The sequence below is a fragment of the Etheostoma cragini genome, chromosome 5 (genome assembly GCF_013103735.1).
Source record: "Etheostoma cragini isolate CJK2018 chromosome 5, CSU_Ecrag_1.0, whole genome shotgun sequence".
Taxonomy (NCBI): domain Eukaryota; kingdom Metazoa; phylum Chordata; class Actinopteri; order Perciformes; family Percidae; genus Etheostoma; species Etheostoma cragini.
In genome coordinates, this window is record NC_048411.1 from 4,680,880 (window position 1) to 4,706,681 (window position 25,802).

At 40.1% G+C, this 25,802-nt stretch overlaps 1 protein-coding gene across 1 annotated transcript; it reads left to right on the forward strand.

The window, feature by feature from the left end:
• Positions 1-345: 345 nt before the first annotated feature.
• On the forward strand, positions 346-25,802 carry pgm5 (phosphoglucomutase 5). The gene is made up of 11 exons (XM_034871627.1): positions 346-991; positions 4,316-4,478; positions 4,665-4,811; positions 4,908-5,033; positions 5,957-6,147; positions 8,248-8,402; positions 15,337-15,452; positions 19,257-19,392; positions 19,911-20,094; positions 23,132-23,269; positions 25,651-25,802. Exons 1-11 carry the CDS (start codon positions 734-736, stop codon positions 25,738-25,740), a joined length of 1,704 nt encoding a protein of 567 aa, XP_034727518.1. The 5' UTR covers positions 346-733; the 3' UTR covers positions 25,741-25,802.

Genomic DNA, 25,802 nt, shown 5'->3' on the forward strand with positions numbered 1-25,802 from the left:
CCCGAGCAGTTGGGGTGCTCAAAGGTACCTTGGCTGTGCCCAGGAGGTGAACTGGCACCTCTCCAGCTACCAGTCCACCACCATACACCCTACTCGTGTAATGGGACAGTTCTGATTATGCAAAGACACTACAGGAGAGACTCGTGTGTGAGACATGGAACTGAAGATCCTGAAGTTGAAATGATAAAAAAATAGACTGTTAAATTAGGGAGTGGGATTTTGCTCAGTGGTCTGTTATTTCCAACAATAAACTCAAGTGACTGCCTTTATACAGGGCAGTGTGGACAGCACAGGCGCACCAGTGTCCGGTTGCAGACCGGTCCCGACACAATTCCCCTCTGCCATCAGTCAAAGGTCTATTTTTGGCCTGAGGCTCAGCTGATTGTGGGCCTTGAAGATTCTGTCCCTCCCTGATTTTTTTTTTCTTGCAGTCAGGCTTATTAGGAAAAGAGGGAGTTGTCTATCAGCAGAGGAGCTGGATGTTGAACTCAGCACTGAGGGATGCAGCTCTGTAGGCTACAACATTAGTTGCAGAGGTGAGGACAATTGGGATTGGGTGTTTCCTTTTAACCCTGTGTGTGGCACTGCTGTCACTGCTCCTCCTCCTCCAACTGGAACTTCCATCTGTGTGCAGTTAATTCGACGCGTTTTCCTCTGGGGTCGGATACCACCAGAAGTCAGCTTCGAACTACAGTCGTTTTTTGCGTCCTCCCGTTGGGTCCCGACGAGGAGGATGGAGACTAGTCCCATACCGGTATTGACGGTCCAAACCGCCCCCTTCGACGACCAGCGGCCCGGTACCAACGGTCTGCGGAGGAAGACCGCGGTGTTCGAGGGGAAGAAGAACTACCTGCAGAACTACATTCAGAGTGTGTTGTCCTCCATCGACCTGCGGGACCGACAGGGCTGCACCATGGTGGTGGGCTGCGACGGCCGCTACTTCAGCCGAACCGCCACTGAGGTCATAGTGCAGATGGCAGCTGCCAATGGAGTAAGTGTGTGTGTGTGTGTGTGTGTGTGTGTGTGTGTGTGTGTGTGTGTGTGTGTGTGTGTGTGTGTGTGTGTGTGTGTGTGTGTGTGTGTGTGTATATACCAAGCTTTCGTTTCCTTCAATCAACATATAGAAACACTTATAACCATGCAGAATATTGACATTTCTGTATTTTCTTGTTAAAAAATAATAAGTATGATGCATCTATACAGTAGTGTATTTATAACAAGAGTTGATAAAAGTAAAGACTTAAATCCAAATGTGATTTTAGCTGCTTATAGCTGTAATGAAGACCATATAATGAATAAACTCACCATTAAAGGAAAGTAGGCCTAGCCTATTATCCAAAATAAATATATAAATACATAAATAAATAAATCACATTTTGAATTTAACCCAGTGGTTTTCAACCTGGGGGTTGCAAGATGATCATCAGTGTCGAAAATAAGAAAAAAATAAAATTATGCTTAGGCCTATTTTTTTTTATTTACCCTTTTACTTGTAAGATATAGATTTATATCGTCAGGCCTTTAAAACTAGCTAAATGTAAGACTGAGAAGTGAAAAGAATAACGCTTCCATTGAACTGCTCACAACTCACATACACCTAAACTTAAAAAAGGAGGGGAAGCATTGCTAAAGCCAACTGAGATACTTCCAAAGTCAATAGTTAAGACTGCATTGCAGTTAGTCAATATTTATTTATGTTTTTAATCATGGCTGACATGTTCATGCAATCACTCCTCATTCAGACATGAAAGCCAAATGAAAGTAATAATCTGTTTTATCAACAACTTCATGAATTAATAACCCACCCAAAATGTGTCTGAACTCTCAAGTGTAAGCAGCAGATAAATGAAAACAGGAAGACAGAGAGGAGGAACATTTCTGGTTGATTTGGACAGATTCCAAAGGAAAATCTGAAAGGAATATCGTTTGTTTTTTAGATCTAGTCAGTTTTTCTGCTGGCCCGGCCAAATGTCTCTTGATGTCGGCCTTATCAGCACTTCCGTCCATCCTGCTCTATTTTCCTGCCGACGTATGTCGTTCCCCTCCCCCTCACTGGTCCACCTCTCCGAGGCCATGCTTTGGGCATCCCCTGTCAAATGGCATTGAACCAAAAGTCAGACAGAAGAGGGGCAACACTTGTACATAACCAAGCCAATGCATGGAGCGAATAAGATCTATAATAGATTGATTAATATGTCTTCTTAGGTCATTAACATACTATGCAGGCTAAATGTGTTTTAAAGACTACATTTCTTAGGATTGCCCCTCACTTTCCTTGTCCTTACTTTATAAACACATGCAACATGCCGGATGTTAGAAGGATATACTGACGTCAGGAGAATAAATTCTTCTCCAGTGAGGACACTTTTATTTAGAATAGCTGATATGCAGGGGATTTAAGGGATGCTGGTGGTATTACCACTTTAAAAGTGGCATACAAATTATAAATAGAGAGTGCAGCCCTGTTATAGGCACCCTCCTGGGGCAGATCATTTGCTTTTTAAAAGCTGGCTCTCAAGTAGTCACCTGTAGAATGATGGGATGCTTTGGACCAGTGTTGCTTTCAGTTCCAGTTGGACGGATGGGCTCTTAAACTTTTTCAGCTCAGTGTAGTAACAAGATACATGATTTTTTCTAGATGTTATGTCAGCTCAAGAAATGCTACCTGACATCATTCTTTTCTGCTCATTTCCCTACACTGTAAATAATGTCTGTGAAATCTACAGTTATTTACTGGAGATTTCACAGTAACACTACTGTATATGATTTTTTTTACAGTAGAATGCTGTAAAGTTTACATTACAACCTTATTGACATGACAAAATCACAGTAGTCTAAGTATTAAAGTAAAAAGAAATCACAACATAGCCACTATAGTACTGTAAAAAGTCAAATAAACTACTGTATTTTTACTTTTTTATCTTATAATTCACAGTAACTTGCTGGCCAATTGTAACCAGTAAGTTACTGTAAATTTTACAATAAAATTCTCACAGTGTTTTGATGGTCATTTTTCAAGCAACAATTTTAAGCAGAGCCTGATTTCATATAAAAGCAGCATTCTGAAAACATCCAAGTCATCCACAAAAACAATTCTACCTTATCAGAAAGCACAATTACAGTAGGTGACATTCTGATGACTGATGTCCAACTCCATCCATCCATCCATCCATCCATCATCCGCTTATCTGGTATCGGGTCACGGGGGAAGCAGCTCCAGCAAGGGACACCAAACTTCCCTTTCCCGAGCCATCAACCAGCTCCGACTGGAGGATCCCGAGGCGTTCCCAGGCCAGGTTGGAGATATAATCCCCCCACCTAGTCCTGGGTCTTCCTTGAGGCCTCCTCCCAGCTAGACGTGCCTGGAACACCTCCCTAGGGAGGCGCCCAGGAGGCATCCTCTCCAGATGCCCGAACCACGTCAACTGGGTCCTTTTGATATAAAGGAGCAGCGTCTCTACTTTGAGCTCCTCTCAGATGACTGAGCTTCTCTCCTTATCTCTAAGGGAGATGCCAGCCACCCTCTTAAGGAACCCATTTTGTACCCTGGATCTCATTCTTTCGGTCATGACCCAGCCTTCATGACCATAGGTGAGGGCAGGAACAAAAACTGACCGGTAGATCGAGAGCTTTGCCTTCTAGCTCAGCTCCCTTTTTGTCACAATGGTGCGATAAATGGAATGTAGTACCGCGCCCACTGCTCAGATTCTCCAACCAGTCTAACGCTCCATGGTCCCCTCACTCGCGAACAAGACCCCAAGGTACTTGAATTCCTTCACTTGGGGTAAGGACTCATTCCCTACCTGAAGAAGGCACTCCATCGGTTTCCTGCTGAGAACCATGGCCTCAGCTGATCCTCATCCCAGACGCTTCACACTCGGCTGCGAACCGATCCAGTGAGTACTGAAGGTCACAGGCCGATGAGCCCATCTGGACCACATTATGTGCAAAAAGCAGCGATAGCCCACCAAACTGCAACCCCTCCCCACACCGACTACGCCTCAATATCCTGTCCATAAATATTACAAATAGGATTGGTGACATCCCTGCAGCCCTGGCGGAGGCCAACCCTCACCTGGAACAAGTCCGACTTACTGCCGAGAACCCGGATACAGCACTTGCTTTGGTCATACACCAACAGATTGGATGGCCCTGAGAAGGGACCCCTCACCCCAGACTCCCGCAGCACCTCCCACAGTGTCTCCTCGGGGACCCGATCACACGCCTTCTCCAGATCCACAAAAACACGTTTAGACTGGTTGGGCATACTCCCAGGCAACTGACATTGTTAATTGTTAATATCTGTGCTGTGCAGATTGGACGTCTGGTAATTGGCCACAATGGTCTCCTGTCCACCCCTGCTGTGTCCTGCATCATCAGGAAGATCAAGGCCATTGGCGGGATCATCCTCACAGCTAGTCATAACCCCGGAGGCCCTGGTGGAGACTTTGGAATCAAGTTCAATGTGGCAAATGGAGGTGAGGACTAAGAAAGAGTGCTTGTTTTCTGATTCTTCCAGTTGCTTCTTCCTATTGGGAAATATTTAAAGTCAAAGTTAGGGGTTCAAAACCATCTGTAAATTCAGAGTTTTTTCTTCTGGACAAAAATTAATGCGTGTTTCGTTAGTTTACACATATAATTGTATGTCTTCCTTTGTGCGGTAGGTCCGTCTCCGGATACAGTGATGGAGAGGATCTACCAGGTGAGCCGGACAATTGAGGAGTATGCAATCTGCCCTGATCTCCGCATTGACCTATCCAGACTGGGAAGACAAGAGTTTGACCTGGAGAACAAGTTCAAACCTTTCAGAGGTACAATGGCCACTCGCTCTTTCATTCTTTCTTTATTGCTAAAATGCATACAAACAAACTCATCCGTTACCAATCGTCTCTTCTCTGTGTTTGTAGTGGAGATTGTAGACTCAGTGGATGTGTATCTACAACTGCTAAGAAACATCTTTGACTTCAATGCCATTAAAAGTCTTCTCACAGGACCAGATCAGCTCAAGATACACATAGATGCCATGAACGGAGGTGAGAAAAATCATCATCTACCTTACAGTGGCTTGAGAAAGTTTCCACACCCAAGCTAAAGGTGATTAAAAAGAGGAATAAAAAATCATCTTTTGAAAATTGATCTTAATGCCTTAATTCAAAATATTTAGGAAAATCCAACCTTTTAAGTAAACCAAATTCTTTTGTGAATGAATAATGTATTGTAAATAAATAAACCCTTACAGTACAGGGGGCATAACTATACACAACCCTATGTTAAATTCCCATAGAGGAAGGCAGATTTTTATTTTTAAAGGCCGGTTATTTCATGGATCAGGATACTAGGCATCCTGTTAAAGTTCCCTTTGAAATTAAAATACCCCCCCCCCCCCCCCCCCCCCCCCCCCCCCCCCCCCCCCCCACCCACACACACACAGACACATCAACCATACATAGAGATAGGCTTGGGGAACTTTCCATAAGATCATCTGTCAATGCAAATCAAACCAGCTATTGAAATAACACCATGCCAATCTCTAGGTATGGTGAAGGGTATGTAATATGATGGGGGGTTATTTTAATTCCAAAGGCCAAGGGAACTTTATCAGGATGCATAGTATCCTGATCCATGAAATAACTGGCCTTTAAAAATAAAAATCTGCCTTCCTCTCTGGGAATTTAACATAGTGGTGTGGATAGTTATGCCCCCTGTATTTTAAGAATGTATTTGTTTACAATACGTTATTCATTCACAAAGAAAATTGGTGTCCTTAAAAGATTGTATTTTTCAAATTTTGTTGAATTAAGGCATTTTCATGTTTTTTTATTGCTCTTTTAAGTCAACTTTAGCCTGGGTGTGTCAACTTTCAAGCCACAATATGCACTGTAAATAGCGTAAATTATTGGAGATTAAACTGTTTCTGTCTGTTGTCCCTCGCTCTAATACTCATGTTGTGTTACAGTAATGGGCCCCTACGTACGTAGGATCCTGTGTGATGAGTTGGGAGCTCCTGCTAACTCTGCTGTCAACTGTGTCCCTCTGGAGGACTTTGGTGGCCGACCTCCAGAGCCCAACCTGACTTATGCCACCTCTCTGGTAGATGCCATGAAAGGAGGGGACTTTGGCTTTGGAGCTGCGTTTGATGCAGATGGGGTAAGACATGTAATGTCTTAAAACGTAGAGGGTAAATAGCATTTTAGTGTCATATTCATTTTGTTCTCCTGGTATAGCCACTGTTAAATATGTGTGATAAGAGTGAGGAATTTGCTAAAAGGTAGATTTACTTTTTTGACATTGACATTGTTGATATTTGATCACACACTGAATACACAACATCAATAGTACTGTCATAGACACATAGCAACATAGATACATTGGTTGTTTTTTAAATTATATATCAGTGGATAAGGCCCATGTTTTAATAGTGTGCCACTAAACTCACTGGTATATCGTGTTTTTCAACTGGTGGATTTTTTCTTCTTCTTTCAAACTCAAATGCATTTAGTTTTTGATTGGAAGTTGTTTTCATGCAGTAAACAAGTTTTAAATATATAAATTACATGAACGGTTTAAAAATTCAAAATGTTAATCAAATGCATTTTACTGTGAAACAGCTGTAGAAACATAGGTGCTAATGGAAAAAAGAAATGTTGCTGGATAAATAGAGGCATGTTGGAAGTGATTTTCTTAAAGGAGCCTCTTTCATCCCACTGTCTGATGTTTTTAAAAATACTTTTTAAGCTTTAGCAATGCATTTATAATTTATTTTGTGCCATAAATCCCCTTTGGGACATAAAATGATACAGTAGATTTAGTGGATAATCCATTTTATTCAGATTATAATTGTGTTATTAGAGTCTGTAGAGGTTGATAATACATGTCGGTTTGGTTTGGTTTACTAACGATACCATGGCGATGCTTTAACCCTTGTGTTGTCTTCCCGTTGACTAGGAAACTTTCTGTTTTTCTGAATCAAAATTTTAAATACCAACTTTTTTTGACACTTTTGTTACTTTTTTGGTTGTTTTTTGAAACTTTTTCCGACGTTTTTGTCACTTTTTTCAAAGTTTTTGTTGATTTTGATTCTGCCCTTTTTGATGTATTAGTTGCCCCCCCCCCCCCCGACATTTTTCTCACATTTATCAACGTTCTTTTGTTGTTTTTTTCTTTCTTCTTTCAAATGCTATAAAAATTGTAACCTGACGTGGTCATTCTCAGATTCTAGTCAGAATATGACCTTCCCGGCCTCAAAAGTTGTGGGCGGGGCTAAGTTCAGCTGGCATTTCGGCTAATTTAATTCAATAAAAAAAAAAAAAGTTGTGAAGAGTGTTCACATCCAATCCAAGGTATATTTTTGACAATTTGGTTGAATGAAAACCCAAATTTCTGACATGGAAGCTTTTTCAAAATGGGTCAAATTTATCCCGAGGACAACAGGAGGGTTAATTGTCCTACATAGATGTCCTTTCTTACATACCACTGGATATTCTGGTTTATGCTAGGTCATTCAGCAATGTGTTCATTTAAAACCTATTCAGATTGATTTTTAAAGCAAGATCATAGGACTCCACCCATAAAGAGTCTTACTTTTTTTAATTTGCTTTTGTTTATACGTTCATTGATAACAGGAAGAAAAGCAATGGGGGCTGAATAATAATGTCTCCATGACGATCCAACAAGCAGCTCACTTTTTCCACACTGTCATCCAATAGTCGTTTCTACTGTTTACACACACACACACACACACACACACACACACACACACACACACACACACACACACACACACACACACACACACACACACACACACACACACACACACTATTGCTGAATGAATAAGCTTAGCATCAGGAGAATTATTTAAATGTGCCCTGTTCCTCCCGCCAGGTTTCTTTCTTGCAGTCGCTGTTAAATAATACCATGACCAATATCTTCAATACTTTAAACATTAATTAATTCATTAATTTACTAAATGTTATGGCAGCTCAATGGTTAATCAGTGCAACTGTTAGCTGAACAGATTTACAGTCATAACGTATTGAATTTTTATGTTATATTTGACAACAATGGAGGTCTGCAGCACAGAGGGATGGGTTAATTGACATATAGAAGATCACCAGACTTATCCTTAGATATCACCTGTAACCCTAAATCAGTCATGTTTAGTCTGATTGCAGTTCTAGCTTTACATTGTTACACTTAAAACTAATACCAAGACTCACGTTGTACTGTATGCTGTGCTGATGTCAGGACCGTTACATGATCCTCGGAGAAAACGGCTTCTTTGTGAACCCGTCCGACTCGGTGGCCATCATGGCTGCCAACCTCTCCACCATCCCCTACTTCAGACAGCTGGGAGTCAAGGGCTTTGCCAGGAGTATGGCCACCAGCACTGCCCTCGACAGGTACAACACACACTAACACACACGCACACACTCAGTAGATCAAAGGATTTAAGGGAAAACCGGACTCACTGACGAGGTGTACAATTGTCATTGGATAATTAGTTGTGCAGGATTTTAAGTCTATTGGATAATGAGTCTCCAACGCCATGCACTATAATTGCACCATAATCACATCAAAGACACAACAACACAGATATAGCTTAGTTACAAAGACAAAAGTTCAAAAAGTACTGCATCCATCAAGGAAAATTGACATATTGAGTTTTTCATCAAGGCCAAAGGCCTCACGAGTGTATATCCAATATTCCTTTCTGCAGAGCGGTAATGTTGATGTTCAGATAGACACATCTCTAAAGCCATTTTTGACTGTCCAACATAAACCAGATCCCAGAGACATTTCATCATGTAGACATACATATGTGTATAGATCTAAGGGAATTTGTCACACCACCTCAACCTCTCTCCACAAACTCCTGCAGCCGCCCAATCTCTGGAGAGGGTCTCAGATGAAGACTCACCCACTATGAATAAGACTGTGAGATCACTAACACACAAGCCCCACACACACATTTACTCGCCGCCTATAAATATTGTGTGTTATGTAAGAATAGAGGCGTGCAGAGGGTGCTGAGTGAGAGGATGTGATCCGAGCTAAAGTCCTTCCCCGTTAACATTGTTCCAGTAGGAGGGATCCCAGTCAGGTCTCAACAGAGTGCTGCTCAATGGAAATGTGTCAGTTAATACAATGAAGGACTATACAGTAGTTAATTTAGCATAAGTATTGTCTTTAACAAGTTTCAATTAAGTGTTTATGCAATCTTCATTTTTTTTTATTTTTATGTTTGTGCACAAATATCACTGGAGTCTAAAACCAATTAAAAATCAGTTCTGTAATAAGTCATTGAATTTATACTGTAAACACAACTATGTTCTTTTCTTAATTTGTGAAAAAACTTGAAAATTCCAATACGGGTCTCCAATTTGAAGAATATAGAAAGTGTTCTGTATATATAGTATGAGTCTGTTTGTGTCTATGGATGTGTTTGCAAGTGTGTGTGTGTGTGTGTAAGAATTGTATTCATATAGAAATATGAAATATTTTATATTATCGGTGCAAAGATGATACGAAATGGCTAATGTTAGGCATATGTGATAGATTTTTTTTAAGTTAAGTTTTTGTAAGTTTTTGTTGGACCCAATGCAATGCATGAGCATCACACTGTTTACTGTATGGGTATTGAACACATCTCCTGCCCCCCCCCCCGCCCACCCCATATCACTTGGACTGTTGCACTGCTCCACGCTTAAGGCTGTGTCTTATGATGCTGAACCGTCATGATCAATGAAAGAGCTCGCTTCATCTCACACACACACACACACACACACACACACACACACACACACACACACACACACACTCACACACACACACACACACACACACACACACACTAACTGTAGACAAAATGGCCTTTTCATTAGGTACTGCTAAAAATATGTCCTTAATCTCTCTTCATTTTCTCAGCCTTTACCTTTTTTGTATTGATAACAGAATAAAATGAATATCCTGGAAACTTGGTTATGAAATCTCCTGAGAAGTAGAATCATCTTACAGTACAAGGTCTATTACAGATAATACCAACACTACAGATAATATCATGCTCTGTGTTTTCGGAAGAGCTACATCAGAAATAAATTGCATTATTTAAGCTTTTCATTTTGAACCCAATTTCGCCAACATATTCCAGGGTATGTGCTCTGATGCAAACCACACCTACCTCTTCTATGTGCGCTTAACTGATTGGCATTGTTGCAGGGTCACTTTGTTCAGCTCCACTTAAGTTTCAACGAAACACTGCTGTCAGAATGTACACATCTGCGTGTCTTCGACAAACTCCAGGAAGTGTTGAAGTACTTAGTAGTGGCCCAAGTGTAGGCCTTTTAAGGAGAGCGAGTGGCCTGTGTGTGTGTGTGTGTGTGTGTGTGTACATGCTGTGAGTGTTTAGACTGAGCAACCCTCCCTGCTTTGTGTTTATGCATAGTCAGGCCTTGATAAATGTGCCGTTATATATGCCGATATATACTGTATATAGATATATCTATATATATCTATATATACAGTATATATATATAGGGAGGAGGGAATGAGGAAATAAGTCAAAACAACAGAGAGAATGAGAATGTATTTGGATTATGGACAGGACACTGGAGTTATAGGTGTTAAATCTTGGGTAGACTGTCTTACTGCATTGTGTGCATGGGTCCCTGTGTCTCACTGTCCACATACTATAATAAATGGCTGATGCAGAGAGGGAGGGGAGGTTAGAAAAAGTTGGAGGGAAATTTTGGTAAAGGAAAAAATCAGCTTATCCTTTAACCATTCCAAAAATGGGACTTTATCACTGATTAGCCTGCCAATGTAGGAGGATCGAAATGTTGAAATGTTTTTTTTAATTTCTGTTGTGCTGGTTACTAGGATGACCAAGGATATCCAAAGACAGTATTGTCTTACAGAGCTGCTAATGCTTTAGCCCTTGTAAGACATGCTGTGCTGCTTCCACATGGCATGCCTTTTATGGATTCATTTTCATCCCATGCAGCCTTTTGAGTATTGTGGTATTTGTAACATGTCTTTCATTGGGCTGTGGCGGAGAAATACAGAGAAACAAATAAGAAATGATAAACACAATAGATTGGCACAGATGTAGAAGGTTCCAACTCAAAAAATAAGGTTAATTTGGACTTACTTGGCATCAAGGAGTACTATTATAAAGCAGTGGTACCCAACTTTTTTTTATCTAAAAAACACCAAAGCCCTGTCAGAAGAGTCCAACTACTTCTCATCAACACCCCCAGTCATTCTCCAAAGGATCTTTTTAACATTGGTGAAGTTTTGATTGATACTACTCGCACTGTACCATCGATCCATTGTACTCTCACAAAAAAAAAGTGGAATGCTGTCATTGGGCACAAATGAGGTATTATACACCAATATTTTGATAGGAAGCAATATGCAGAAGTAAACATTGATCCAAACTTCTCCCACTGATATATTATTATTAGATGAATATATATTTTGACACAGTTTCGGAAAAGCCTAGGGAACAATGTCAGGAAAGTATTTTGATGATAATTCCACAAAACAAGCTATGGCCATTTACAGAAATCATATCAAGATTGATTTAAGTTCTTTATTTTCAAGGAGTTTCATTGTTGGCCACTGAGTATTAAACTCTGTGCCAAGTTAGGGTTCCTGGTTCAGGTCAAGAAGAACATTTCAAGCCCAAGTAAAGCTCCCGCATGCTGCGCTTTTTGTTTGAATGCCAGTCTAAATGGGGGGGCAGTAGCTCAGCAAGTAGGGGGTTGGGTTGGGTGTGGATTGGTAGCTGCAGAGGTGCCAGTTCACCTTCTGGGTCCAGGTGCTTTTGAGCAAGGCACTGTACACCCCCCCACATCCGCTCGGAGCCCACCCATTCTGACAACTCTCCATTTGTGCATGAGTAGGACCTTAGTGTATTTCAGGCCTGTGTGTAGGGTTTACTATTAAAACAGAGTGTACATTGTAATTCCCCACTGGGTTCAATAAACAGTATAAATTAAAAAAATTCTATATATTAATAAAAAAAAATCCTTTTGAATGGGGGCAGTGCATTTAGGCTGCGTCTGGGATCAGACCAATCAGTCGGTTTGGAGGCGGTGTGAGAATCTTGTTCAGTAAACAGGAACCATCACCAACTTTATCGCTTAACGTTTATGGTGTTTTAAGTTTTAAAACACAACTTAGCGGGCCAAAGCAACCAAATTATTCTCAAGACAGACCTTTTCTACCTCTGTTCAATTTTAGTTCATCTTACAGATAGGATGCATAGAAGCAGTGCTCTCACATCATAAAGAGAAATGAACGAGTCAAAGCCAGCTTTTAAGAAAGATAAAAGCAACCACATCGTAGAAATATAATGTGATAAAAAATACATTTTTGGACCTTGAACACCTGTTATTAAACCCTTATTCAACCCTTGTGTTGTCTTCCCGTCAAAATTGAAAATCAACACTTTTTTGTGTGTTTTTGTCCCTTTTTTCAACACTTTTTTCAACGTTTTTTTTCAACGTTTGTCATTTTTTTGTCATTTTCATCACTATGTAACACTAACTGTAGTTTTACAGTTTGTGTTGCCTTCCCGTCAAAATTGAAAGTCAACACTTTTATTGACTTTTATTATTGATGTTTTTAACTTTTTCTTATGTTTTCTTCCCTTTTTTCAACACTTGAAGCTTTTTTTCAACGTTTAACACTATGTAACACTAACTCATTAACTTTAGTTCTACAGTTATTGTTGGAATTTATGGTCAATGAACCTCATTTTTAAGAAACGATACCTAGTGTTTGAGTTAGAAAAGCAGAAATTAGGAATTATTTAGACTAAAATGAAAGTAATGGATGTTGGAATATGTCAACTTTGACTCAACACAATTTAGAAACCACTTCATTTTCTTTCTCCAAATGCTATAAAATTGAATGAGACCCCAAAATGAATGAAAGTAGAGATTTGTACTTGCCAAAGAGCGTTGTGTAGAATCAATCGTGTTATTTTGGGGAATTATAAAGAATATTGATATAGGAAAAGGACAACATGAGGGTTAGAGCTCTGCTGGTACAATCATCAAACTTTAGAAAACACGATTTGCATTTTTCTCACACTGTTTTGTCTCTACATTTTTGCAACCAAAACCGAGCGCTGGTAGGATCAGTTTCAGTGCTTATGTTGGCTGTGTACGTGCTGTTTCAAACGTCAAAGGCTCGTCAAAAAGCCAGAGTTTGTTTTCTTTCAGGAATGCCAGGGTTTCCGTTCCAGCTCTCGCTCCCCTGGAGGGGAATAAAGCTGGTTATTCTTATTTTGGTAATTTACCCCATCCTCATGTAAACAACTGTGCTGGGCACTGTGAAGTTTATTTATGTGCATGATGATTGTGTGGATGGGTACAACCACTTAAAAACCCTAAAACCCACCCACATCCACATACTGTATTTTGCACTTTGAATTCCAACAGCATCTCACAGTTAAAGCTTTCGAGACTGACAGTTCTACATGTTTGTTTCTTAGGAAGCAACAATAGTTTTTTTGCTTTGAACATTTCTTCCAGCAATTCCTGGGAATTGTGTTGCGATTACTGACGTGTGAATGATGTGGTTGAGGATGGATATGTGGGGAATGGGAAGAACACTGGGTAGCCATCTTTGCTGCAAACTAAATATCTATGCAAGCAGTCTTGGGATGGTACCTTTCAGAATACAATATTATTGAGTCCTTTCCCCTCTTTTTGCTATCATCTGTCTAGCCTCTGAGACACAATGGACTTTCTCACATGGGTTGTGTTTTGTCACTTTTCTGAAAAGCTGAAACATGTTGGTTTGGTTCTCTGTTACATGGGCATCAGGGCACTGAACAGTACAAAGATAAGAGCCTCAGCCTAATGATGGAGGAATGATATTTTGTGAGCACTCAACAACTACCTAGTTGCTAACTTTGTCTGTTTGCATTTGCTGCTGAGCAGATAGCTTACAATGGGTTAAGAGAACCAGAGAACAGCTGCCTGCTGTGGCTGGAAACAACTCTCTGAGAGCGTTAAAAGTGAACCAAAACAAGTCATAAAATGAAAACAATGAGATGAAAGTTGCTGAAATGCTTCATAGAGCTGAGGGAGACTGCAGAGTCGGGTGATAATTCTCCGTGGATTCAACACTAGGAGCGACCCCATTCACACACACAAAGTCATTTGATCTGTTGTTGTAATAAACATTTTGATTACAGCACTACAGCACACACACACAGATACTGGTTTTAAAATGCTTAGGAAAATCCACCGTGATATTTAGTGCGGTAACTGCAGAATGTAGACTCAACCACAAGTCATTTTTAACCTTCAGTTTCCAGAAACAATATTTGGGACATGACCTTAGTGTCCTTAACGTAGCTCCAACCTTGCCTGTGACACTGCTTTGACACTGTCCCAATGGCTGAATCATATGTTATTACTGAATGTATGACTGAATCCCCATGGTCAAAATGAAAGTTAGTTTCGAATATGGACAGAAAATCCCATGAACAGCTTTTTAGTTAATGCTAGTGGAGCAGAGGCTAGGTAAAAAGGGATGGGGGGGGGGGGGGACTTTCGGCATCAGGTCAAGTTACTCAGTGCCATCTCATTTCTGTTTTTGTTTGCTCAAATAGCATCAAAAGCATAAAAAAACCCTGACGAATGTTGAAAAAAGCGCAAAAAAAAGAGTTTATTTTCAAATTTGACCGGGAAGAACAGGTTCATGGTTGACGGGAAGACAAAACAAGGGTTAATTGGAGCTGAATTTGTTTCTTTTTTTATTTGTATTTATTTGTATTATCTTTTTCAATATGTACTGCTTTGTAATCAAAATACAATTGTATTCAGTTACTTTTCTCTACACAGTATTATTAGACTTTCTCTTTGCCCTTTTCCGCTTTTGTCTGTTTCTTTGCAGTCCCTCTTCTCCCACATATTGTACTTTTTTCACCTATTTCCCTCCCCAGGAACCCAACACACACACACACACACACACACACACACAAACACACACACACACACACACACACACGCACTCTCTCATCCTTTTCGTGTGCAAGTATGGCTCAGGTTCAAAGCAAACATCAGCTAAAAGGTTAACGCTCTTTGTTCTTACTGCCTTTGCCTTATTAAGTTATTGGATGAGCTGCTGGCAGATTACACTTGTCATACAACATTTGGTTTGCTTTATTTCAAAGGTCAGCGGACTGGTTGGAAAGCTTATATTCTATATCAGAACCGAGAAAGGCTGGCGTTAGATATTAGAGAGAGATGAATACAGTGTGTATTTGTGAGCATAAAGTGCTTTGTTTCTCTCTTTCTCTTTGTATGTTTGTAGGGTAGCCAAAGCCATGAAACTGTCCCTGTATGAGACTCCCACAGGCTGGAGGTACTTTGGGAACTTGATGGATTCTGGGCGTTGTTCCCTCTGCGGGGAGGAGAGCTTCGGGACAGGTACGACTTCTTATGCTACAGCACACTCACTCACAACCTAAACAACACATATTTGTGAACACGTAATGTCATCAATACAGAAATCTGATGAATACAGAAACAAGACAGGGGTGGCTTTTTAGTCTGTAAAGAAAAGGTCACTGATTCACATTCCTGGACCGGCTTGGAAAATGTGAGTGGGTGTGTGACTGAGAAATCCCCTCCCCAACTGTTGTTAAGGTTCCTGCAAACAAGGCCATTGCTAGACGACTGCACTGGCCAGCTGCTGCTAACTGTAAATACGCAGCAGGGACTTGCTGAAAAGCATGTGTCCAGTCAACCTTCTCTTATTTTAAATTGCAGTTTATTACAACCTGGGTCTTGTTTTTGTAGTTTGGGCCATCATTTACATTGATTATGATAACACTGTTCTGAACAGGGTGATATCACTATAATGCAGTTCAATAGAGCAAGAAACACAAGCAGTCAGGTGATCCAACAGTGTGTACTGGGGTGTTCAGATGGCTGCAATGGTAGTTTAGTGGAATATACTGTGAGACCAGAAAGCCCGGTTTAAAGAGTGATTCATGGTTTTAAAAACTGATCAGAGGCCCTAGTATAGCAAAGCGGTTTGAATAATTACACCATTATACATTTCAATGTGGGAGCCATTTTATTCTTAACCCTCCTGTTGTCCTCCGTTCCAATTTGACTCCTTTAAAAAATGTCTATATCTGAAATATGGGTTTCTTTTTAACCAAATTACCACAAAAAAATGGATTGGATTCGATACAACGTTCTTTGCAAATACAATTGATCACTTTCATTCCTGACTACACTCATCTGTACGTTCCTCTGATCTTAACTATTAGTCAAAACATTTTAACTCAAATAATAGGTAAAATTATATATAATTGAGGGTTATTGACCATGAATTACAAACAGAACTGTAAAACAAGTGGTAGTGAGGTAAGTTAGTAGAAACTAATTAAAAAAAGTCTGAAAAATGTCAAACATTTGTCTATTTTTGACCAGGAAGGACAACACAAGGGTTGAGGAATGCGCCCAACGCAGTGCATTGCCTAATGACGTTGCATGGTGTTGCAGGAAAAGTTGAGCCGGATTCAACCGGTTTTCTAGAGCTTGGTTCAGCATTCTTGCAGCAGCATTGAAATGAATGCTGGGTTTTTAATGTAATTTTAACCAGATTTTCTAAACCACTTTATTTCGAGGTGAACCTGAAAGTGAGCACAACTAAAATGTCAGTAACAATCCTTTATTGCACAATTACAGTCAAGCCAAATCAAGTCAATTTTATTTATATAGCTTGAAATCCCAAATTGTAGAGCATATGAGGAAGTGATCCTGTAAACTGTGATGGATGTTTTACATCTGTTTGTGTAATAACTCTAATACTTACTGTTTGCTTTTGTTCTTTCCTGAAAAAAAATAGACTTGTCCAACCTGGGTTTGTTTAAAACTTGGATCCTCATTTGACCTTTGGCTTGTGTTTCTTGCTCTGTTTGACTTCTTTGTAGCAATGTTGCCCAATCTCAGCAATTAACATGCACGGTGTACAATGGTATTGTTACAAATAGGAATGATTAAATGTTGATGAAATCAGCATTTCCTTTATGGTGAAATATTCTTAACAATGTCCTTATATCCTTATGTTCTACACACTAAGCAGCTTGTTCCAGGTCTAAAGCTGTAAGCGGTGCATCCTGACTGCTTGTAGCTCCAGCCAGAGCCGCGTAATAGATGTGAGGGCTGTGACCCTGACTGCATGTGTAAATAATCCCCATTCTTCTGCTATAAAAGGAGACGGGGCTCCCTGAATCACTGCAACATGCAGACAGGCCTCCAGTGGCAACGTTTTCTATGAATGCGAACGCAGACACACACATACAACGTGCAAGCACAAATAATACACACAGAGTTGCTCTTGCCCTCACTCTACAACTTTTTTTTCTCTTCATCTTTTTACAGCTTTACTGTTTTAATTTCAGTTTTTGTCCGTCTCTTCTCAAATTTTCTTTGTTTTTTGTCCTCTCTTTGACTTTCCTTCACCAATCTGTCTTTTGACTGGAGATGATGTTCAACTTTTAAAACCGAGCGGATCAAGGAAGGAAAAGTTCTAAGTGAGAGTGGGTATGAACATGAGAGAGAAGCTTAAAGGGAAGGAATTAGAGCAGAGGGAGTTTGGAGAGTCCAAATATGAAAAGTATTGACGAGTAGGAGAGAAATTGAAGGAGCAGAGACGCCGAGAGCACGGAGGACTATGGGAGCTTGCTCGTTGTCTACCCATGTAAGGCCAAAAGCTCCGAGAGAGCCCGGAATAGTAAATCTGAGCTGTACACCACTCCTACTCCATGCTAACTCTCGTACACTTACTCAGACACATACAGCAACAAAAGAAAAAAGCTCTAATTATAACAAATCTTACAGTGTATGTGGAAAAGGTCTGGCTGTGCTTTGGTGGTGTAGTCATTAGATTTGTAAGTTCTACTCTGTCTCTCTCTGTGTCAGCGAGACAAAGGGAGACAGACAGTGAGACAGGGATTATATAATGACAACTGTCAGTTTCCTAACAGCTGTATAGTGCTAAATTTGGACACGGAGCTGGGCATACTTCTTGTTTTCAGTGTTTTGGTGGACAACAAAATCAAATTGTGTATGCTAACAGACATAATGATACCTCTGACTTTTTCTTATAAAAGAACTGTAAATGTAACTTAAAATGATATCCAAGCATCCATTTCCTGCTCCAAGCTCTGCCGGCGAAACATTTCCTAGCATATTTAATGTTATTAAAATGTCAAAGTGCCCCATTAACAGATACCTTTACTGTGCAGCTGTTTTTCAGAACAAATAGATAGCTCCCCAGTGAAGGAGGCTGACCAAGGGTGTGAACTCCTCTGTGTGTGTGTGTGTGTGTGTGTGTGTGTGTGTGTGTGTGTGTGTGTGTGTGTGTGTGTGTGTGTGTGTGCCTGCATGTGTGTTTTAGGGTGGGGGAGCAGAAGACATTTGTGTGGGGATGTTTGGTTCGTCTCCAAGCACAATCACTTTTCCTGACCTTCTGTTATATACAGTGGAGTTTAATACTAAGCTTAATTCAACTGTTCATTTTAGATATCTTGTTGTAAGTTGTGGATCAGTACATCATTTTGTGAACAAAAATCATGTTATTGGAGGCCTCATTAATTAGAAAAATTGCCAAAAAGGGTCCAGAAGACATTTTGTACCTCTAGTTTTTGATACCATTCTCATATCGGTCTGTTAAGTATGGAGGCGGAACATGTGGTTATCTTAGCTTAGCATAAAGATTGGGAACAGGGAAAACCGCTAGCCTGGCTCCGTCCAACGATAAAGAAATAGCCGCTTAAAGTTCACTAACACAGTATTGCATAATGTCTTGTCAGAAACAGGACTATTTATTGGCGAGGAGCAGTTAAGACTCTAAACTATATATCTGGGGGGAAAGTCCAGGGGACAAACTGTCTGCTACTTCAGCACCACGGACAACGCCATGGATTAATCAATACACAGTACACTCAAGCTACTGATATTTCAGCTCCCTGGTCGGGGCCATAGATTCTAAGAAGTCTCAGTCAGATAAAGGATCAATGAGTGAGGCAGACTAGAGTAACTTATTCAACTAAACGATCCCTCTGCCCATGCACTCTATCTGCTACTAGGAGATGGAAAAAGGGGGATTGCAGGTTAACAAGGGGCATGCAATTATATATTGCCAACTGGTTGTAGTTATTTATTATCTCTCACCACCTGAGTTGTCGTCTTTTGGAAATTTTCTTTCTCCTCCAGGTTCAGACCACATTCGTGAGAAGGATGGTTTGTGGTCGGTGTTGGTGTGGTTGTCTATCATGGCCGCCAAGAAACAGGGCGTGGAGCAGATAGTCAGAGAACACTGGGCCAAATTTGGACGTAATTACTTCTGCAGGTAATAATTCAATCACTATAACTTGAATGTATTTAAATCAACAAGCCCTGTGATTGATTCTCTTTTCCCAAAAGTCTCAACCCCTTGTATCCCTACCAACGCCAAATATGTCTCCCAGGCCTTCACATTCGTCCATGTCTGTTCCAGTCCCCCTGACTGGTTGTCACTTGTTCTTATTTTAAGCTCTCCCCTGTGAGGCAGAGATAGTTCCTACAGTCAATGTTCCCACTGACAGTTGCTGCAGCTTTTCATGTTCCCACTGAGAGCTTTCCTTAATTGATGTATCCTACAACATAGAAATGGAGAGGATATGCAGAACAGGACAAGGACCAGATCCCAAAAGAGGGAATTCAACCAATCACCCTGATAAACCGTTTTTCTTGCCGTTTGGGGCTATTTTTAGTAAAAGCACTGCTTTTAAAAATGTATGTTTATCGTTGTTTCTCTTACTGCTTTCTAACGTCAGCCATGCTTTAATCGCCTTTGTGTTTGTGTGTTTGTGTGTCGGTCCTTGTCAGGTTTGACTACGAAGGCCTGGACCCACGCGCAGCCTTTTACCTGATGAAGGATCTGGAGTCAGTAATAGCAGGCAAAGCATTCACCAGCCAGAAGTTTGCCGTAGGAGACCACGTATACAGCGTGGAGAGGGCTGACAACTTTGAGTACATCGACCCCGTGGATGGAACAGTGGCTCGAAACCAGGTCAGTCTCCAAGAGATGGGAGAAAGAACACAGAAAAGAGGATATGCAATGATATTATAGGAGCGGAAAGGGAGTATTAAGCTGGTTTCACACTGCCACGCCCTGACAACTGCCTACCTGCAAGAGCATTTCTCAAAAAAGCTAAGCTAAGCTAAATCTGTCCGCATTCAAATTGGCGGCAACCGCTTTATACCCCTACCACAATGATCAAAACCGCTTCCCCTCTGCCGCCTGCCCCTCATTGAAATGACTGATGAGGTAGATGAGAAAGGTTCAAGTCAGGTCTTTCTATTTTCATAGGGTCAGGTCTGCCTGAGAACATCTTAAGCATGCACACACACTCATGCTAACACCTTCTCTGTGTTTTTTTTCAAACACATGCACTCAATTAGCAGCTAGACCACCCTCTAAGCTTCAATGTTGTCTCAGAAAGGTTGCATGTTTAGACATGATAATCTATCTTCCATTTCAAACCATAAACACACACACACACACACACACACACACACACAGAGAGACGTCTAGCACATATCCCTACACAAACGGATAGATCCCTCAGTTGGTATTCCCTCCCTGTCCTCTCCCTCCCTCCCTTCCTCCCTCCCTCCCTCTCAGTCTTTGTGAAGTTTACCCAGCTGACCCCCTCTGTTATGCCCAGAAATGTGTGCAAACTCATTCCTGGCGTAGACAATTCTCAGCCTCTGCCCCACCTAATATCACACACACACCAACACTGTGCACAATTGTGTGTTTACTGTCCGTCAGTCCAGTTGTCCCTGTGCATACATACATATTCTTGCATGGTCTACACGTGTTCAAAAGTTTTTTTCGGGCAAGATTGTGCCCACAATTTGTCCGCCGACTTGACCTCGTGTATCAATATAGATCTCATTGTCACTCTGTTAATACTTATCTGTGTTACCATGGTTACATCAGCACCACAGCTAGTTAGTCACTCACCCTGAAATGTGATTTATCCTCAATGGCAAATCCTCAGCATCCCAGTTGTCCCAGTGTGTGTTATTACACCACACATTCCTCCCAGGACAGAATTATATCAGCTGTCGTTGTCTTAACTGCAAGTGTGTTTGAAGGAGGGACAAGTTGACACATAGACACACACACAACCACACAAACACACAAGACAAAGCATGGGGGATTTACAAAGAAGTGGCATGGCAGCCTTGCAGTCAACTACTGAATTCATTCTGCATTGTCTGCATATCAGACAGATAGTCAACAGATAGAAATAATTGCCATTGAACGAATAATACCTAAGTGCAGATACAGCATTATTACTACTATAGTGCAGACATGTTACATGTTAGCTAGCTTGGTCAGTCAGAATGCAGTTAGGAGCCATTCTGCAGAATGAGTACTTTTACTCTTGATACTATAATGCATTTTGCTAATAATATTTCTGTAATTTGATAGGCCAACCATTTTAAATTCAGGACTTTTACTTTTACAAATGGCGTAGGCTTTTTTAAAACTATGGTATTCCTACTTTTTTTTAAATAGCCAGAGTGCAGTTACTGAGCTTTTATATACATATACTTATATATATTTTATTTTATATTTCTATTAATGAGCTTTTAGCTAAATTTTGTATTTACAGAAACCTTAAATTTCTAAACACAAGTTTAGTAAAGTCAAAAAGTCAAGAATTTTAGTAGATATGCACAGACAGACAGACAGACATAAAGACAGACAGACAGACAGACAGACATAAAGACAGACAGACAGACAGACAGACAGACAGACAGACATGCTGTGGTTGGTATGTTCTCCACTCAGGGCCTGAGCTTTGCAGCAGACATTGTTTTTAACAGACCTACTGATAACTGCTTTTCTATTGTTAGAGATGAGCTGACACGCTTACATTTAGAAAGACAGACATCTATACCGACAACTTTCATTATCACTGTCCCTCCTCACCCCCAGACTCCAACATGTTACACGCCCGAGCCAAACTCAGATTAGGAGGAAGGGGAGCGGTTTACTTTATTTTTAAAATCACTGTCTATGAACTATGAAGCTGAGTCACAGTTTGAAGCGATTGGTCTGAGATGGGGTCACTGTCACTGTAGAGCACCCGGTTAACTCCTTTATTCCTATAATGGTGAAACTCCTACAATGTGTCTTGGCTGTGTTTTTATTAAAACCAATGGGACATTTTTCTTACATGCTCTTTGTTATTTTTCTGAAACCATATTGCTTGAGCTTGTCTTTTGCTCTAATGGGATAAGGGAAGAGGCACTGTGGAATTCAGGACAGATAAGAGTCATCACACATCCATTAGTCAAAGAGTCTTATCTTCTTTATGCCAAGCAGCGGGAGTTGTGGTTGGTCGAGCCAATGCAACAATATCCTGTTTTTCCTGCAACGGTTAAGTTTAATGAGTTAACATGCCTACTCTACGCCTAACTATTTGGACTGAACTTCATCTCTTTAAAAATGTGATGTTTTACTCTAGTTTGGTGTCAAATTGTTTTCCTCCATCAGAATGTTAATGAAACTATGGAAATACAACCTCTGTGAGCTACTAAACTAAAAGGTATACTTTGAAATTAGTTTAGGGCTGGAGTTCATAAAGCTTCTTAGAAGTACCAGAGTAGTAATGACCTTACATAACTTTACAGACAGTACTAAGTGGGGGAACTAGCATGCAGTATAAGACTTGCCCTTGTTAAAAAAAAAAAGTTTTAAAAAAGTTAAAAAAAAACAAAAAAGTAAAGGGATCCTAGGTGAACACAGTCCCAGCTAAGCACACAATGACACCTGGTGGAAATTTGCAGTTACTGCAATTTGAATCTCCTATTTAAATTATAGTAGAAGATACACTTTCATTGCTTAATAGTCTGATACTAAAAGATATCCAATATATTTTATGATGAATCTCATCCTGGGTTTTATTTAAGTATGTAGAATGAACTTTTGCTGTGGTAACTTGTGATGGGAATTCGTCAAAAGGAAAGTAAGTCAGTAAATGCATTGAATAGTGAAATGGATATTGTAAACATTGGTTTGTTTCTAGGGTCTGAGGATTGTGTTCACTGATGCGTCCCGCTTGGTGTTTCGGATGAGCGGGAGCGGTGCAGGGACGGGTGCCACCATCCGCATTTACGCCGAGAGCTGTGAGAGAGACCCAGAGAAACACAGCAGAGAGACACAGGTACAGAGGAAGTGTGATGGTGTGTCTGTGTGTGTGTGTGTGTGTGTGTGTGTGTGAGAGGAAAGACAGAGATTTGGTTTGTTTGTGCACATACAGCATCATGCACACTTCTGTGTTCTTTGTAAGTATTTTGCTGGGCTTTGTCAATGATATGACCCAAAATCTTTTCTAAAGTATGTATTAAAGTATTTGGAGTGAAGTATTCTGCCAGTTCAGTCACCATGAAACAGATACTTTCAAATATTTATTGACTTATACCAGACAGTAGCAGAAGAAATGTCTTATGGCGAGATGCATTCTGTTTATTATATTCTGCAGAATATATCACACCACCCTCTTTTGAATGATGGGATGAATTTAAAATCCCTAGAAATAAATAAATACAAATAAGTGAATGAACACACAACCAATCATCTCTACTGTTTTAGTTCAGCTGGCATAATTTTGGCATAAAGTAGCCTTTTTTTCTTTCATGCTGTTACATTATTTTGGTTTGTTTTAAATCAAGCAGAAAATACTTTGATCGTTGCAGCTACTGGAGTGGTAATAACTCCTGTGCTGTGTTGGGGAAATTGCAATTAATGATCATGTAATAAGCTTTATGGGACACTATTGAAGCTAATTGACCTGTAAACTTTGGATGGGTTAGAAACACGATCTTATTGTGTGGTAATGGGTGTTTGAACAGGTAGTGCATTTCAACCATACCCAGGGGTCGTAAAGCTGCATTCATGATGGTCAGACAGACTCATTTAGGCTTGACCACCTAACCGCATAACTTTATCAAAGAATATGCACTAACTGAGGTTAATGATACCATTTTGTGCCATTCTTCTTCTGCAAGTCAAAAGACAAACCATGTTTTTTTATTTATGTAAGGGCAATGAAAAAAATTGTAACAGGTTACAATAATATAATATAGATGCATTGCATTAGGATTTCTAGCCAAGGCTAATTTGTCTGGATAGGCTTAAACAATGTCATAACATTCATCATTATCCTTACAATAAGTACAAATTGAGCATATAATAAATAGTGACATTCTCCTAATTGTTCTGCTCCTAACCCGACGTAAGGACATACATCCCCATGACACAACATGCTCTTTCTGCTGAATTAAAAGCACTGCATAGTTGTTGAAAAGTATTGCATATTCATTTAAAAAAATACTGCATATTTGTTTATTGTATATACACCTCTCTCTGCAGAGCAGCAAAGCCACATGCCGTGTGTGTTTGTATTAAATCCGCATTTTCAAAGTTTCATACAGTTTTACATTGTAATGGCTTTGTATGCTCACCAGATACTAAATACTTTGGTTTGACCGTTGGACTCATCTGTGTGCGTGCTGTGTGCGTGTGTGTGTGTACGTTTAGGGATGTGTGCATGTGTGTTTTATTTTGTCACACGACCCTGTGCAATGAAGGGTTAACACCCAGACATAAAACTATTGAGTCAAGTTATATAATTATTAAGGAATGTTTGTGACGTGTGCAGCACACCTAATCATTTTAAGACTTATGTTTTAAATGAATATGATATTTTGTTACACATCTGTCATGAAGCAGCTCAACATATCCTCATACATTTTCTCCAAATGCTCTATTTTGATTCTATTCTTACTTTAGTTGATGTACCTCTTATTATTTTTTTATTTATTTATTGTACTTTACCTTCCATACTTATCTGTATTTATTTCTCCTTATAGTACCGCAACAACCGAATCTTTCTGCTAGGGATCAATAAAGGTGTATCTTATCTTAGCTTAGCTAATTTCTTTATTATACCACTTTTGAAAAAAAATATTAGATGGATAAATCATCTGTAGCAGGTGACAAGAACAGGTTGACAATCTAGACTAAAGTGTAAACTGACTTGCATGTTGACAGTTTTTAAGGCGCTCGTTTGACACAAGTCAAACTATGTCATCATCTGTCACAAACTGTCACTATCAGTTCATCTGCATTGTGTTTTTAGGCATGATTTCTACCCTGTATATGCTGTTTTACACAATAAAACAAAGACAGGGGCTTTGGCTGCTCAAAGATCTACTTCTAACTTTTTAACCTTATTAACATCAATGTTAAAATCAATGCTGTCATCGTCATTGTTTGATTTATATATGTGTGTACATGTGTGTTTGGAATGTGAGTTGAAAGAATGCAAAATCAGGTGATTTCTGTTTTGAAAATTAAATCAAATTTAACTTTATCATCCAAAACAAAGTTTTGACAAAAATATATACAAAAAAGAAATGTACCTTGTCATTTTCAGGAGTCCTGAATGTTCTCTTTCCCTACTCAGTAGTAAAGAGAGCGAGAGTAAAATCCTCCGCAGTGGAATTATTGTTGAAAGTGTTTTGTGCGTTGCTCCTGCTACAGGTAGTGCTGGGTCCTCTCATCGCCATCGCCCTCAAGATCTCCAACGTCCATGAGAGGACAGGACGCCGCGGTCCCAACGTCATCACATGAGCAAGCAGGAGAACACACACTCGCATGCATGCTCACACGTGCATCTAACCGCTCACGCAGAC

Bases quoted from the DNA above. Each gene is read 5' to 3' on its own strand.
- pgm5 (XM_034871627.1), top strand. From the start codon at position 734: ATGGAGACTAGTCCCATACCGGTATTGACGGTCCAAACCGCCCCCTTC. The intron at 4,812-4,907 runs GTACAATGGCCA...CTGTGTTTGTAG, and splicing joins CAAGTTCAAACCTTTCAGAG to TGGAGATTGTAGACTCAGTG. The intron at 8,403-15,336 runs GTACAACACACA...GTATGTTTGTAG, and splicing joins ACCAGCACTGCCCTCGACAG to GGTAGCCAAAGCCATGAAAC.